Genomic DNA, 14,578 nt, shown 5'->3' with positions numbered 1-14,578 from the left:
GCCTTTCTCTCCTTATGACTGTCTTTTTGGTAAACTCAAAAAGTGAGCAGGGGCCATACAGTTAAATTCAAAACAGGAAGTCATATGATGTTCCTTTATACTCCTACCTTTCATGATTGACTTGGCTCCCTCTGCTGGTTAGTAATATAATTCCTTTCTTAGTTCAATAGGGTATGTGTTAACATTGGTGAAATATTTGGGGTGAGTAAGCTTGGAGTTAGAGCTTCTTATACGTTGATTCTCTAGCAAATTTTGTGTTTAGCCAAGGTTTTAACCAACCTAGGCCTTACTTATCCATAATAGAAAGGGACTTGGTATCACATGCCTGAAAAACAAAATTTTTATTAATGCCATCTTAAATAGACTTGCCAACATCACAATACTGAAATCTACAAATAGCAAATAAAGTGAAAGAGTAATATTTAAATTGTATTAAAATATTTCAGCATAATATAATCCTTATCTTATTTGCTTTCTGGTTAGATACTTTTCATTCTACTTATGCAATATAATGCCTCCTTTTTAAATTCTATACACAATTCCTTCCTTCCTAAGTTTCCCCCTGTCAAATCCTATACACAAGTGTAAGTACATTTATTTAAATATATAGAATGAGTTGGATGGCAAATGAGAGCTACCTATTTAAGAAATTATTTACTTTGGCTAGAGAGAAAACATTTATTGAAAGTTTATTTTTCAGAGGGAGAAAGAAGTTTCCACCATTTTCAGGGAGTAATTTGTTCCTATGATAATTAATCTGTGAAAGATAGAAATTTGCTTTGCTCTGACTTATTAATAAACACTTGTTTTAAGATTGAAGGGAAGGTGGGAAGAAATAGAAACAAACATATATTTTGCCCCATGTTTATTATTGTGCTGTATTGGACATTTTAGATTGGAAAATGTGCCACAACAGATCAATAATAGTCACAGATCTACACACAACAAATGTAGGTCCACTAGGAAAATAATTCCTCCTCACAACTTTAACCGTATCTGACATTTCTACTAACAACATACTTTATTTCCTACCCTTTGCCTTAAGATTACCTTTCTGAAACCAGTATCAGATCTCTAAAATATCCTGGTACTTCCTCTAAAATCCTTCACTAGTTCATAGGCAGTCAGATCTAACATTCCTTTTTTCCCCATTTTCTAAGGAAAATCTGAACTGTAGATTTTTAAAAACAAAAACAAACACTTTTTTCGGCCTGTAACCCACAATAAGGAATATATTTTACAAGGTAATCTAACACATATACACGTGAACAAATGTTTACTTAAAAACACATACCCTTACCATCTGTGATGTACTTTTATTGTCTATTCTTTTCTATATTTTAAATAAAAACTGCTAGTCATAATGCAATAAATTAATTTCATGACCCATAGTGGTACTATAATCCACAGTTTAAAACACTGGTCTGGAGCAGATGCTTTGACTACAAGCTAACCTACTCAAGAATGCTGTTAAAATGAGCACCATAAGCCTCTCTTCATACTTATTTAAGATGTTTTAAGTTTTTAATAGATTTTATATTCTTCCCTCATAAAAACAGTAATTTCTTAAATGATGTTTTTCCAGATTAGTTCAGTATTAAAATACTTGACTAGTTTAACTCTGGTTCATATGCAGAGTATGTGTAGGTTCCAGAATGATTAGGCTTTCATGAAACTTTATGGTCTTAAATAATTTTACATTAAAATATTTCAGAAGTGCATTTTTTGAGGCCCTTCCCTCTGTGTAATTCTTATGCATTACACAGTGAAACTTGTAGTATAACGGGGAACTGGTCACTTTGACTTAGTAACATAAGGTATAGATGCATGAAAACATAAACAATAAGTCCGGGCACAGTGGCTCATGCCTGTAATCCCAACACTTTGGGAGGCCGAGGCGGGGGGATCACGAGGTCAGGAAATGGAGACTATCCTGGCTAACACGGTGAAACCCCGTCTCTACTAAAAGTACAAAAAATTAGCCGGGCGGGGTGGTGGGCGCCTGTAGTCCCAGCTACTGGGGAGGCTGAGGCAGAAGCATGGCGTGAACCAGAAGGCGGAGCTTGCAGTGAGCCGAGATTGTACCACTGCACTCCAGCCTGGGCGACAGAGCAAGACTTCGTCTCAAAAAAAAAAAAAAAACCATAAACAATATAGGAGTGTCACAGGATTATAAATAGATGGCATGGATAATAGAATCTACAAGTTTAGAGAAAATTCGTAATTATAGGTGAAAAGTGTTAATGAAAGGAAAAAGCTTGTTCTTAAAGGATCAGAATAGGCCAAGATGAAAAAAGGCATCCATGGGAAAAGAACTGTTCATTTCTACAATTTTAACAAAATAGATAATCTATGTTGAATAAAATCCATAAATACTATTTCCAAATTTGATTAAGGTATTTACTTTGAAAACCTGAAACAGGAACATATTTACAGTGTTAAGTGATTTGATAATTTTGTAGCTCTGCCCTAAAAATCAATATCCTTAATTAACTCTTCATCAGTTTCTTAAGTCATCTGTCATCCTAAAAGCAATTTAATTATCCTAAATGTTAAATAATTTTGGTAGTGTCTAATCTATAAAACATACACTACCAGTTTTTTTTTTTTCTACCTTTAACAAATTTGTTCCCATAAGAGACAATTTTATCACTAACAAAGGATAACCGGCAGGCATAAAATAGTGAGTAGAAAATGATTTTCTAAAATTGTTCATTTCTATCATTTTATAGCAAATTGCATTTATCTTAAAGATAAATATTCTTCAATAAAAATAACAATTCAAATTTTTCAGTTGTAGAAATTCCTGGTGATGACATTTGATACAGATAGTTTATACCTGAAATCCATTTAAAATTTTAATCAAATCTTCTGCAATTCATTGATCAAGAATACATACGAGACTATCCAGGGATATTCCTAGCAAAGAAAACTGAGTCATGCAACTCAGTTCTTGAAGCAAGGAGGCAATTTAAAGTTAGAATAAAGGTTTACTGGGCTATCCTCAATAGACAAGTGGAGGATATAAGTCACCTGATTTGGAACATAAAAGACTTAAAAATGTAAGAGCAAAACAAATGGATGGTATTGGGAAAAATAATTATTAAGAAAAAAAAACCCAAGACAATGAAATGAAGAAAACACTAATATTAGATTAATAGATTCTATGTAAGATCTCAACTTGGATACTTAAATTTATGCAAGCAAAATACCATTTGATTTAATAGAGAAATACTGTGATATGAATTGAAACAATTTCTTTGATTCTATAACCTGGAAAAAAAAAAGGTATAAACTATATACAAGTTAAAACCCTCAAAGGCAGTGTTGTGTTTTCATTCACTGCCATGCATGAGATGTCTATCATAAAGCTAATTAGCGCCTAATAAGTCCTCAATAAGAAAGGGAAGAAACTAAAAAAACTTAAAAATTTTAAATTAAATGACACAATAATGCCAAGACTTTCCAAAGTAGATTGACTGTAGCAGCTGCAGTTACCTGGACATGCAAAATTACTAGTTTACCAGTAACATTTAAGAAAGCAGACAGGAAGATAATTGTGCTTCTATTAGCGAATTGAAATAATGGTATTTTGAAACTGAGTGAAAAACACATTCTGAGACATCTGTATTAACTTAAAGCTGTTCTGAAGATTAATGGGAAAAATAATAACGAACAGACGATTGGATTTACTAAACAGTGTTTGATTAATTGTATTAATGGTTATAAAATACCTATCAAGGCTGTCTTTTCTTGTCCAAAAATTCAATACGTGAAATATGAAAATTTGTAATACTATAGCCAAAGCCTTATTGCATAGCTTCTAGCTTACTGATATATTTACTTATTTTAATTTAAAAAGCCTATTTTTCCAGCCACTAGGAAATAAAATTTCTCATGTTTTATAGTACTCAAAAATCATGATTAAGTATATCTAATGCTAACCTAAGTGTAAGCAAACAGCAAACTAAATGGTGAATTAAAATATCCACACCAAGCCTGACCTCAGCTTTCACTGAACCTTTTCTTCAGAAGAAAACTAAAAATAAGTTTCACTAGCATTTGCTTTGCTTGACAGCATAATTGAGTAGCAACCAAAGTAGCCATATGTGGTCCTTTATGTAAGGCCTCCTAGCCTCAGAAACACACACCTTTTGAATTACCGTGCCTGGTACCCATTTGTGCCCTATAAATACTTGCTGGATGAACTTTTCCAATAGTGCTAGATTTGTTCTGAGCCAACCAAATTCTCACTTTTAATGTATTTTGCAAGACAGAGGACGACAAGATGAAGAATGCAGTTTGAGACTCAGGAGAGCAAAGATAATTGGCTCAGTATGGATATGATCATTTGATGCACTGTCCTCGGGCATGCCCATTTACAGAAGCTTAAAAACAGATTTTATCCCTCGTTTGTGGGTTTCTGGTGTTGTGGAGGGCTTTCCAATGTTTAGAAGCAATAGATTTTTATAGAATTCTGTAATAAACGTTTTTTAAATCTTTTATAAAGCTCTCCGTAGCATATAAGTACATATTAAAGACAGAAATGGGGGAGCATCAAGGCCCTTATAATCGTCATTCATTCATTAACCACATACTACGCATCTACTGTGTGGCATTCTAGGCGGGGGCCGTAACACCAGTGCAGAAAAACAACCTCTTGCCCTTTTAGAGCTTACATTGCACTGGGGAAGGAGAGATAAGATAAACAAGTACGGATATGTGGACTGTCCAAAGGATAAAATGAGAAGGGGGCGAGGGAACTTTCAGTTTAAAAGCAGCCGCGGAAGCACCGAGTGACACGAGCAAAATCCTGAAGGTGAAGGAGCCAGCCCTATGGACGCTCAGGGAAGAGTCCTACTCGCAAGGATGCCAGGGCAGGCCCGCCCCCACCCCCAAAGGCGCACGGGGACTTCTGCCGCGGTCAAGGCTTTGGCTCACTCCCCTAAAGACGGGAAGCCATTCGCAGGGCCTAGAGAAAAGGAATGACAGGATCTTGGCCCCCTGAGTGGCCTGAGGCAAAAGGAATAATCTAAGCAAGTTTTCCTACTTACTTTTAGCGCACTGGTACACAAATACACAATACAATTCATATAACACGAATTTCGTCCCTGTTGAGTAAAATTTCGCTTACCTACTGCACTTTTTACCGAAAATAGCCCCTTTTTAATTTACACAAACTTAATAAAGAACTGTGTAACGATGGAGTTACTTCTTGTTTTACAATTTAAGAACTACAACAACCATAGTACTGTACACATAATCACATTTTGTATTCCAGCCTTGTCCAGCGCCTCAGTGTTCCGAACCTAAAGAGGAAAACGATGTTTGAAATCAGCTGGCCGCAGGCCCGCGGGTCGCCCGCAGTCACCGGTGGCTGAGTCGGGGCCGGCGGTTCTCCCCGCGCGCTCGGCTCCACCCACACCTAAAGGGGGGCGCCGGGGCCGCGCGGGCAAGCTTCTCCCTCGCGCAGCGTCGCCTACAGGCCTTTATCTCGACGATTAGAGAAGAACCCAAACCTCTGCCGACAAAAAGCAAGAGCAGCGGAGACCGCGTATTTCCAGAAATAAACGCGTCACAAACACGATTCCAATTAAATCCAGCCAAGAGTCGTCTTCACCTCCAAAGGTTGCGTTCTTATTCCGCAGAAATAACACGCAGTCGGGCGTAAGGTCCCGGCTCTCAAAAGGCAAGGTGTACGATCCATCCATCCATCCGGCTGCAGGGACACCATTTAAAACGGGCATCATCGCCGTCGAATCGCGGGCGTCCTCTGTGGGGTCGCCCGGAGATCGGCTCCCTAAAGCTAACGGCGACCTGGGACAGCCAGCGCGGCCTCCAGCCGCCGCCGTCGGCGACCTGAGAGCCCGTCCGGGCTTGAGTGCCCACCACGCTCACGACCACCACCGAACTCGGGCCCCGCTCCTGTCGGCCTCCTGGAAAATAAAGACAGAGGAGAGCCGGCCCGCCTGTGTCGCAGGGCAAACGTCGCTCTGAAGCATCGACAATACTGGCAACATCCACAGCCGCCCTGAGGGGACGGGGCGTAGAGGAGAGCTGCCGCCTCCCGGCTGCTGGCCCCGGCTGGGCCCGGGTGCGGCGCGGCGCGGCGCGGCGCAGCCGAGGACGCGAGCCCAAGTGGCGGCAGCGGCGGCGGCGGCGGTGGCGGAAGTGGAGTGGGGAAGAGGGGGTGGTTGTTAGTGTTTGGCGCCGGCGGAGGGAGTCATTCCTGCAGCTGCACTTCCGGTCGGCATTTTGTTCTGAGAGGGAGAGACGGAACGAGAGAGAGACACACACAGGGCTCCTTCCCCCCGCCCTCCCCCCCATCCCTCCGTCGGTACCGACTCACCCGACACCACCAAGCCGCAGGGAGGGACGCCCCCGCCGACAGGAGAATTGGTTCCCGGGCCCGCGGCGATGCCCCCCCGGTAGCTCGGGCCCCTGGTCGGGTGTTTGTGAGTGTTTCTATGTGGGAGAAGGAGGAGGAGGAGGAAGAAGAAGCAACGATTTGTCTTCTCGGCTGGTCTCCCCCCGGCTCTACATGTTCCCCGCACTGAGGAGACGGAAGAGGAGCCGTAGCCACCCCCCCTCCCGGCCCGGATTATAGTCTCTCGCCACAGCGGCCTCGGCCTCCCCTTGGATTCAGACGCCGATTCGCCCAGGTAAATTCCTGCTCTTTATTTCGGCGGCGGCGGCGGCGGCGCCAGGTCCTCAGCGTCTCTCCTCCTCGCTCCCCTCCCCGCCGTTTCCTTAGCGGCCCCAGGTCTCTTCCACAGGCGAGTCTAGAGTTCGCTCCTCTCTGGTGGCAGCCGCCTTGGGTAGCGGTGGTTTTGTACCCTCTCCCGGCCGGCTCCGGTGGCGGGGACTGGGCTCCTGCCGGGCGGCCGGGGAGGCGTAGGCCCGGCGGAGAGTGCAGGCCGCGGGCCAGCGGAATCTACTTGAGCTCGGGGATTAGGAGAGCTCCGGGCTGAGCGGAGCGACTGCTGGTCGGTGACAGGCCTTGCCCGGGAGTGGAGCCGTAGCTAGTGAGGAGGCGGAAACAATACAACTAACAGCAAATGTGCCCTGATCGTCCCCATATTTACAACTTTCCCGGTCTGGGAGTGGGGAACGTCCCAGTGAAACAAACAACCCCCCTTCTTCCCCCTGTGACCCCATGAAGGGAGGAAGTAGTTTCAGTTAGTGAGACAAACGTAAATACTCAGACGCGGATCCAGTGGTAATTCTTTCTCTTTCTAAAACTTGTTTGGACGTTGGAAAGTTCATAAAGACTCATTTTCTTTTTTAAAGAATTAAATCGTCCACATGAATATTTAATACAGAAAAGCATACTGTGGTAGACACTGCACATCTCCCCCTCCCCAAGAGCTTTTATCTTGTTGTTTGACAGTGTGTTGTTGCACATGGGCTTTTTATTCAAAGACAAGTATAAAGTACTTGACAGGTTTACTCTGCCACTTTCTATTTGTATGCGTTATGTAAGGGCAGTTTTAAACGACTATACGTAAAACACTCAGGTACTTCCTGACCAAAACGTGTAGGAGCATACAAAGAATTTTAAGCGTTTTGAGAATTGTGCTGAGATGCGGGTAAAACCAATTTTTTTTTTTCAAAAAAGAAATTAAGTTATAATCCTTGGGAGGTTAAAAAATTGTAGAAGGTGCCATCCTTTCATGTCAGGGCAGTTCTTCTTGAGGTCCCAGGATTGTCATTGGCTGTTTGTGCCATGATGTTTGACTGTGTAATGAGAGAGGTGTCATTTTAATAGGTCAAATGTATCTGTAAATGCTGGAGAAAAATATCAGTTCTAACTTGACAAGTTCTAGTTCATGAGTAAGTTAAGTGTTTCGAGCTTGTTTATGGAGGCGTTCGTAATGTAGGTTGGTATAAGGGGGAAACACCAATTTAAAATTCCTCAGTCAGGCAAATTGCTAGAAAAATGTACCTGGGTTACACTTTTTGATACTTTGTTTCATATTCGCTGAAGGAAAACTTTCATTGGTTAAAATGAAGCAGCACTGCTCAGCGAAATCCCTTGTTTCACTAGTGTTTGTTACATTGGTTCATATTTTTTGTGTCATTAAATTATTGTCACTGTAGAATAAGTTATTTTGTGGAGGTTATTTTTGAGTTTAGCGTCCTGCTTACAATAAATTGTTTCACATGTCCTGCGAACGTACGGATAAATGTTTAAAAGAACGAAGTTAATATAGCTGTCACGTACTAGGCATGTTTTTAATGCTATAAATCCGTGTAGTAGTCAGTAGCGTGTCCGTGATTTGTATTGGTCAGGGAGCAGTTTGAATTTTAAAAAGCCTGAAGCTCCTGCTGAGCCCCAATCCCGGCCTCCCTCCCTCCCACTAATCTCCCGTTCCTGTCTTTGTGCTGCCTGCTCCTGTTAGACACTGTTTGCTACGGGGCCTCAGGCCTACTGCGGGTGGGGGGTGTACGAGTGGGGGGCATGCCAGGGAGGGAATGCAGACGGGAGGAACACTTCACATCTTAAGAAAGCAGAGGGTTTGCTTTTTGGGGGATGGGGGTGATAAGGGCTTCATTATAAATGTTTAAAAGCCCTTCATATATTCCTGTGATTGTCTCTACAACTTTTATTTAATTAAAATACTAAGATGTATATCAAGGGATAAACATTTTTACTGAAGATAGTGGAAAGAGGAGTTGTGCTTGCTTAATTTTCACGAACTGAAGCAACTTATTTTTAGAGGTTGTCTTATGCAGATGTTTGAGTAAGTGTGTTAGAGATGGGTTTATGTGATTGATTCTTTTTTTTCCTGAGACTTTGGAATTGTTATAATGAATTAGTTCTTCCCAACTTATTTTCCCAATTCTACATATTTAGTAATTTGTGAGTAATACAGGTTGTGTGATAGCTTTCATAATGATAGCATAAACATTTCTTTAAATTTAAAAATATGTTTTGTTTGGTCCAAACCAATTAAATACGTCATTTTTAAGGGAGAAAATATTGTGTAAAATTCAAATTGTAAAATTTAAACTTGAACTTTAAATCTCTGATAACCTAGTTGGAGAGAATAGTTTGTTTCCCTAAAGAGTGTAGAGTGTTCTGCTTCCCCTCAGTTGGTTGGAATATTCACCAGTGGCTAATCATCTATTTCCATTTAAAAAAAATTAAAATTCAGTGAAAGGAGAAATCAGAAGTGTTCCAGTAACCTTATAATCCTAGTTATATTATTTGGAGAAATATTTTCTCCTACACCTAAAGGAAATTTCAACAGTGTCGCTTATTGTTTCTCTTGACTCTGAAGAGTTGTCAATAACTTGTTACTTGAAAAGAGATTTCAAGTAAATAATGAAAGTAAATCAGAGTTGAATAGTAAATAGATAATTTTCAATGTTTGAGAAGTGTATATAGGATGCTTCCTTTTTAAAGTTATTCAACAATTTGTTTACTAAAGTTATTTGAGAACATTTTTGAACGTGTTCTAGAGATCGTTATAATATTTTCTGCTTTTAAGGAAAAGTTATACATTACTTGAAAAAAGAAAAACTGTCTACTTGAGATTCTTTTTAGGGATGAAAAGTGAAAGTTTTTACTATGGCAGTAAACTTGGTTCTTCATAGTAATCATTATTAAATTTCAAAAATATGAGCAAAGCTATGCCAATACAAAATTTTCTTTACTTGCAGCCGAAAAATGTATTTTCTAAGGCTTCTTCAACTAATTTCATATTTAATTTTTTGGTACCAATCCATCATCAAACTGTCATAGAAATGTTTGAACATATCTGTGTTACATGTTTGATATACCCCATTGTGGTATTTTTACTTTCTCAAAATAAGATGTAGTAATTAATAATATAAGAGTAAATAAAAACCAGGAGTTTGAGTTTTATTTAATTTTATTTAATCCTCCTTTCTGGTGCTTATTAGGAAAAGCATAATTTGGAAGAAATTCTAAAATTTTAAATTAAGATTTCAGTTTTATGTGAAGTGATTAGGGAGTCTGAGATAAACAATAATTCCTTTTAGAGAATGTAACTTTAATTCTGTTTATCACATTTACTTGCCATAAAAATGAATGGGAAATAATTGACTAGGAACCTTTATAGAAGCCTGACAACTGTTCAGTTGAACATGCTTATTTTAATATCCTGAGCATACTAGGTTGGGTTTGGTGGTAATTTATGGTCTTATATAGCCTTTAAAAATTGTTTTAAGATGGACTTTTTTAGCAAAGTTTTTCCTTTTTTCAGCAGTTGTCATTTATAATAATTCTTGATATTTTAAAACTAGTCCTTTTTCAAGGTGACCTGAGTTCATTTAAAAATATTCTGATATCCCTGTGAGAGAAGTGACCAGCATGATTTCTGTTTAATGATGAAATAGTTGACACTTAAGAGACCATATGATTTGTGTAGATTCATGTAGTAAGTCAGCGGGAGGATAAGGGATTCCCTGACACTAGTGTTTTCTTAGATTATGTTGCTTTAAGAAATGTGTGAGCTCTGGTCTTGAAGCTAGGTATTGCTCAGTGCTGACACTGATACCGTTTGTTACTTTTTCAATTATCTAAGTTCAAAGTGCATTTTTCTCGTCTTTGAGAGAGAGGATACCTGTTTCTTGGTTGTATTTTCCTGGTATGAAAATAGAGTGGGATTTTAGTGTTTCTGGTTGATTTAAAAGGAATTTTAAACTCCATGTCTCTTAAGGCCATCATTGTAATTTTAAAGGTTATTTTATGTGCTTAGAATATTTTGCCCAAATAAATTAAGTAATAAAAGTAATTTTAGGTATTTGTCTTGTGTGTAATTTTTTTTGGTGTAAATCTGGAGTCAGTTTTATTGAATTGAGTTTTGTCAAATTGCATTATGTTTTAAGGCATATTTTTTTCTATTCCGAAAGTTATATCATTAGGAGAGATCATCGCTTGATGTAGCATTGCCAGCTAAGATATTGTCACATAAGATTTTGAGGACTTATTTGCCAGGAGTTAAGTCTGTCCCCATAATATCTCATTTAATCTTGTAACATGCCCAAAAGTAGAAACAATAATTATCTACAATGTACAGATGAGGAAACCGAGGCTGGAAAGGTTTAGAAAACTGCCCATGGTCCTACAATTAGTAAATGATCAGTCTGATTTACATTTGTTCTTATGGCTTCAGGATTCTATGTATCTAGTTTCGATGAAATTTTAATATTATCTTTTGGGTGTTAGTTGATTTGATACTTGCCAGTCACTTAGTCAAGAAAATTGTGTACTTCAGGCAAAGAAGCTGAAATAGAATTCAGGATATATATTCTGTATGTATAATACTTTTAAAAATCAATAACTCTTTACCATCTTATATTTAAAACAATTTTTGTTAAGCAGTCTGTGAAGCTTTTAGTTCTTTTAAGTATTTTATATTGAGTTGAAGTTGTTTGTCAAAGCATCTGTTGTTAGAAAGACAAAATTCAGGTTTAGAGAGTCATTTCATTCATAGAAATGTATATGACCAATTGTAGGATAGTAGCTAAATCTATAAATTAGTATGACTGATCACTTTGTAAAGTGCAGTATTTTTATAGCCAGAGAATGTTGATCATTATAGTCATCAACTTGGGAGGTTGTGCGCTTATTCCAGAACTGTTGCCATTACATACAACCTTATAGGAATTCCTTTTGTGAATACCTTTAACACATTTGAAATAGTCTTTTTCTCATCTTTATGACAAATCTTTATTTTCTGGGGTGAATTTGAGTTTTAGACACTGTACAATATCACTTGAAACTTAGTTTAGGGATTTTTTTTTGTGTCTGGCACTATGTTGAATGCTTTATGTTTGTAATATGTAGTATTATTGAATGTTTCCATGTGACAGAAACTGTGCGAGGGAAAAGGTTTTTCAGTTCCTCAAGGTATTGAAAAGTTGAATATGAAGTTGAAGGCAGTTGTATGAGAAAACTGAGATATAGAATGATTACGTGACTAGCCCAAGGTCACACAACTAATAAGTTCAAGAAAGTGGAGAAAGGATTTCAGAGTTGATACTTTACCCATAAGCCTTAACCAGGATACTGTGTATCGTGATTTGAACCACCCAACTCAGTGAAGTTAGTGATACTGTTCTCTTTTTACAGAGGAAATTGAGGTTCATCATGCTTAAGAAACTTATTCAGGGTAGCAAACCTAGCAAGTGTTAGAAGTAGGATTCCAGCTAAAATGTATCTAATTCTTAAACCTCTATTCTTTACATTCTACCACCCTGGCTCTTCAAAATTTATAATACAATTTTTAGTGAAAGGGTAGCCTTGGTTATGAAGTTAGTGACACTGTTTTTCTTGTGGAGCTTACAAGAGTAATTCTAAAATGTTTTGGTCAGTTGTAGCTGATTCATTATTTGATTATAGTCTTTTTTTTTTAAAAAAAACCACCTTGTTACTTTACTTCATGTATAGAACACAAAATGTTTGTATATTCAAATATGCATATAAACAGGATATTGATTTTTAAATGCATGTACTGTGGAATATATTAAATGAAGGTATCTGTGGAATAGGTAGCTTTAGAAAATTTGGCAAAAGCTATTCTCAGGCTATAACAATACTGAAATTTTAAAAAATGATCAGTCATGCTCATTTATAGATTAACTGTATTTTTATGATTTTGTTGTGACTCTTGTTACTTTTAATAATGTTAAGCATTAAAAAAATTCCCAAGGATGCATTGAATTTTCAAAATAATTCATGTAGGTAAATTGCTTTGCCATCTTACATGTGTAACATATCTCTTAACATGGATATACCAATTTCCTTTGAGTTCTCTTTTGTACATATTTGTCCTTTGACAGAAAAGAAAAACTTTTTCAGAAATTAGCAATATTAATTTATTAAAATAATTATATATACACTTTTGCCTCTCCTGAGAAATTCAGAAGCTGTGACATAATTTTAAAATGCTGGATTTCCTTTTGTTAGAATTAACATATTTGGGTCACTTATGCAGGTGAAATGCAGAGTTATTTTTATATGAGCACTATTGAAAAAATACTATTCTAGATACATTAAAACTAACAATGTCTAAAACACTAATTGTTAAATTTTGGCTATAATTTACTTTTAAAATATTAGTCTTTATGACTGATATTTATGATATTTAATTTGGTATTTGTAAAGCAAAAATGTCCTTTAATCCTGGCAAGGAAATACATTACAGAGTTTACTCAACACTGCTACTTGTCAACCTTTTCAGTATTTTAAAACCTGCCTTCAGTTGTCTTTATTTGAATCAGATTGTGGGTTGCCAATTTCGAGCTAAAGACATCGATCATCTGAGTGTATGCTCTGTGTAATTTAGTTTTTTTTGGGTAATGACCAAGTTGAAATTTTACATGGTTTTAAGTTGGGCATAACTCCATTTATTATTTATTTATTTTTTATTAATACTATTCTTTAAAATTGATGCACATGAAAAAATTTCTTCCTAGGATTCTGCGTATACCTCAGAAAGCTCTAAGATTGAAAGTTGAAATGTCATGACCTGAAAACTACTGATTCTTTCCCCTTTAAGAAAAGAATTCAGAAACTAGTATTTATTCCATAATGTTACCTTCAAGTTATCCTGAAAGACACATGTGACATACGCTTTTATTTAACTCTACTAATCTTTTTACTATTTTCTCTTTCCCTTTTCTTATGTATCTCTTCCTTTCACTATCAATGTCCATTTCATCTCCCCCAAAGCAAATTTTTACATACTGTGGCTAATACAGGTATTTGTTGTTAATGTGGATGATCTTGTAATGTGTTACTTTCCCTGATGAAACCCAGAGCAGTTTCAGAGGCCTCAAATTCTGAGATCTTCGTAAGTTCAAAATAGATTGCCGGTGGAAAAGCATTGACATTAACCATGAAAATATATATTTGTGTATTGTTCCCACTTCTGTAGACATATATTACTTTTCAAAATGTCAGCTCAAGGACCAGAAATTTTTTCTGAGGAGAAAGAGATAGCATTGCCTTTGCAAAAGTTTCCCTGATCATTCCATTTCATAGCATTTGTACAGTTTTTTACTTGTATCTCTTGATAAAATAATTTGTTCCTATATTCGTCAGCCATACTAAACCATCAGCTCTGTGAAAGCAAAGAGGTTTTGTATTATCTTCATCTGTATGTCTATAACATCATCACAGTGCTGCTCCTGTTTTAGGTATTCAATATATATTTGTTGTTTAGTTAGAATTGAGCCATATGGTATTTCTTAAAGGTATGTTTTTAAATCTAAGATTAGTGAATGGCAAGTACATTTCTCTTAATTTCAAAATATAATTTTCTTAGGTAGAGCTGTGTCCTTGAGGGCTTCTTGCTTTGGGGATAGGAATATTTTATTTACATATATTCCTAACAATATATACATAACTTTATAAAAATAAAGAAAAATTTAAAGCAGAGTTCCTTTTTAAGCTGTTAGTGAGGATCATGAAGTACAGGAAGGGTTTTTTGTTCTGATTCCTTAGGCAGTATAATTGGAGTAAGATACTGGAGTATTGCGAGAGGTGAAGTATCCAAATACTTTCTTGTTTTAATCTTTGGATTTATTGCAGTTTTAATTTTCT

The 14,578-nt window shown here is 37.3% G+C and overlaps 2 protein-coding genes across 11 annotated transcripts in view; one reads left to right on the top strand and one right to left on the bottom strand.

Moving 5' to 3' along the window:
• Window positions 1-850: 850 nt before the first annotated feature.
• LOC129464635 (uncharacterized) lies at window positions 851-13,689 on the bottom strand. Its single transcript, XM_055246010.2, has 5 exons — window positions 13,606-13,689; window positions 11,655-11,708; window positions 6,814-7,022; window positions 6,350-6,675; window positions 851-6,260 (listed from the first exon to the last, which is right to left on the bottom strand). Exons 1-5 carry the CDS (start codon window positions 13,687-13,689, stop codon window positions 5,683-5,685), a joined length of 1,251 nt encoding a protein of 416 aa, XP_055101985.1. The 3' UTR covers window positions 851-5,682.
• NIPBL (NIPBL cohesin loading factor) overlaps window positions 6,181-14,578 on the top strand; it is a 185,925-nt gene continuing 177,527 nt past the window's right edge. For 2 of the 10 annotated variants that reach the window (XM_055245874.2, XM_055245875.2), the window contains exon 1: window positions 6,524-6,662. The gene's annotated coding sequence lies outside the window, so the exon portion shown is untranslated. Of the gene's footprint in view, window positions 6,663-14,578 lie in introns of all 10 variants that reach the window. The other 8 variants (XM_055245871.2, XM_055245873.2, XM_055245872.2 and 5 more) reach the window with 8 other exon arrangements.

Source organism: Symphalangus syndactylus, chromosome 16, assembly GCF_028878055.3.
Source record: "Symphalangus syndactylus isolate Jambi chromosome 16, NHGRI_mSymSyn1-v2.1_pri, whole genome shotgun sequence".
Taxonomy (NCBI): domain Eukaryota; kingdom Metazoa; phylum Chordata; class Mammalia; order Primates; family Hylobatidae; genus Symphalangus; species Symphalangus syndactylus.
The sequence above is the reverse complement of the archived record's forward strand: the minus strand, read 5'-3'. Positions and strand labels throughout refer to the sequence as shown.

Excerpts from the sequence above, each read along its gene's own strand:
- LOC129464635 (XM_055246010.2), bottom strand. The coding sequence starts at position 13,689 with ATGGACATTGATAGTGAAAGGAAGAGATACATAAGAAAAGGGAAAGAG. Across the intron at positions 6,676-6,813 it reads CAAAACCACCGCTACCCAAG|AGCAGGAATTTACCTGGGCG; the intron begins GCGGCTGCCACC and ends GCCGAAATAAAG. Across the intron at positions 6,261-6,349 it reads CTGCGGCTTGGTGGTGTCGG|AACAAAATGCCGACCGGAAG; the intron begins GTGAGTCGGTAC and ends TCTCCCTCTCAG.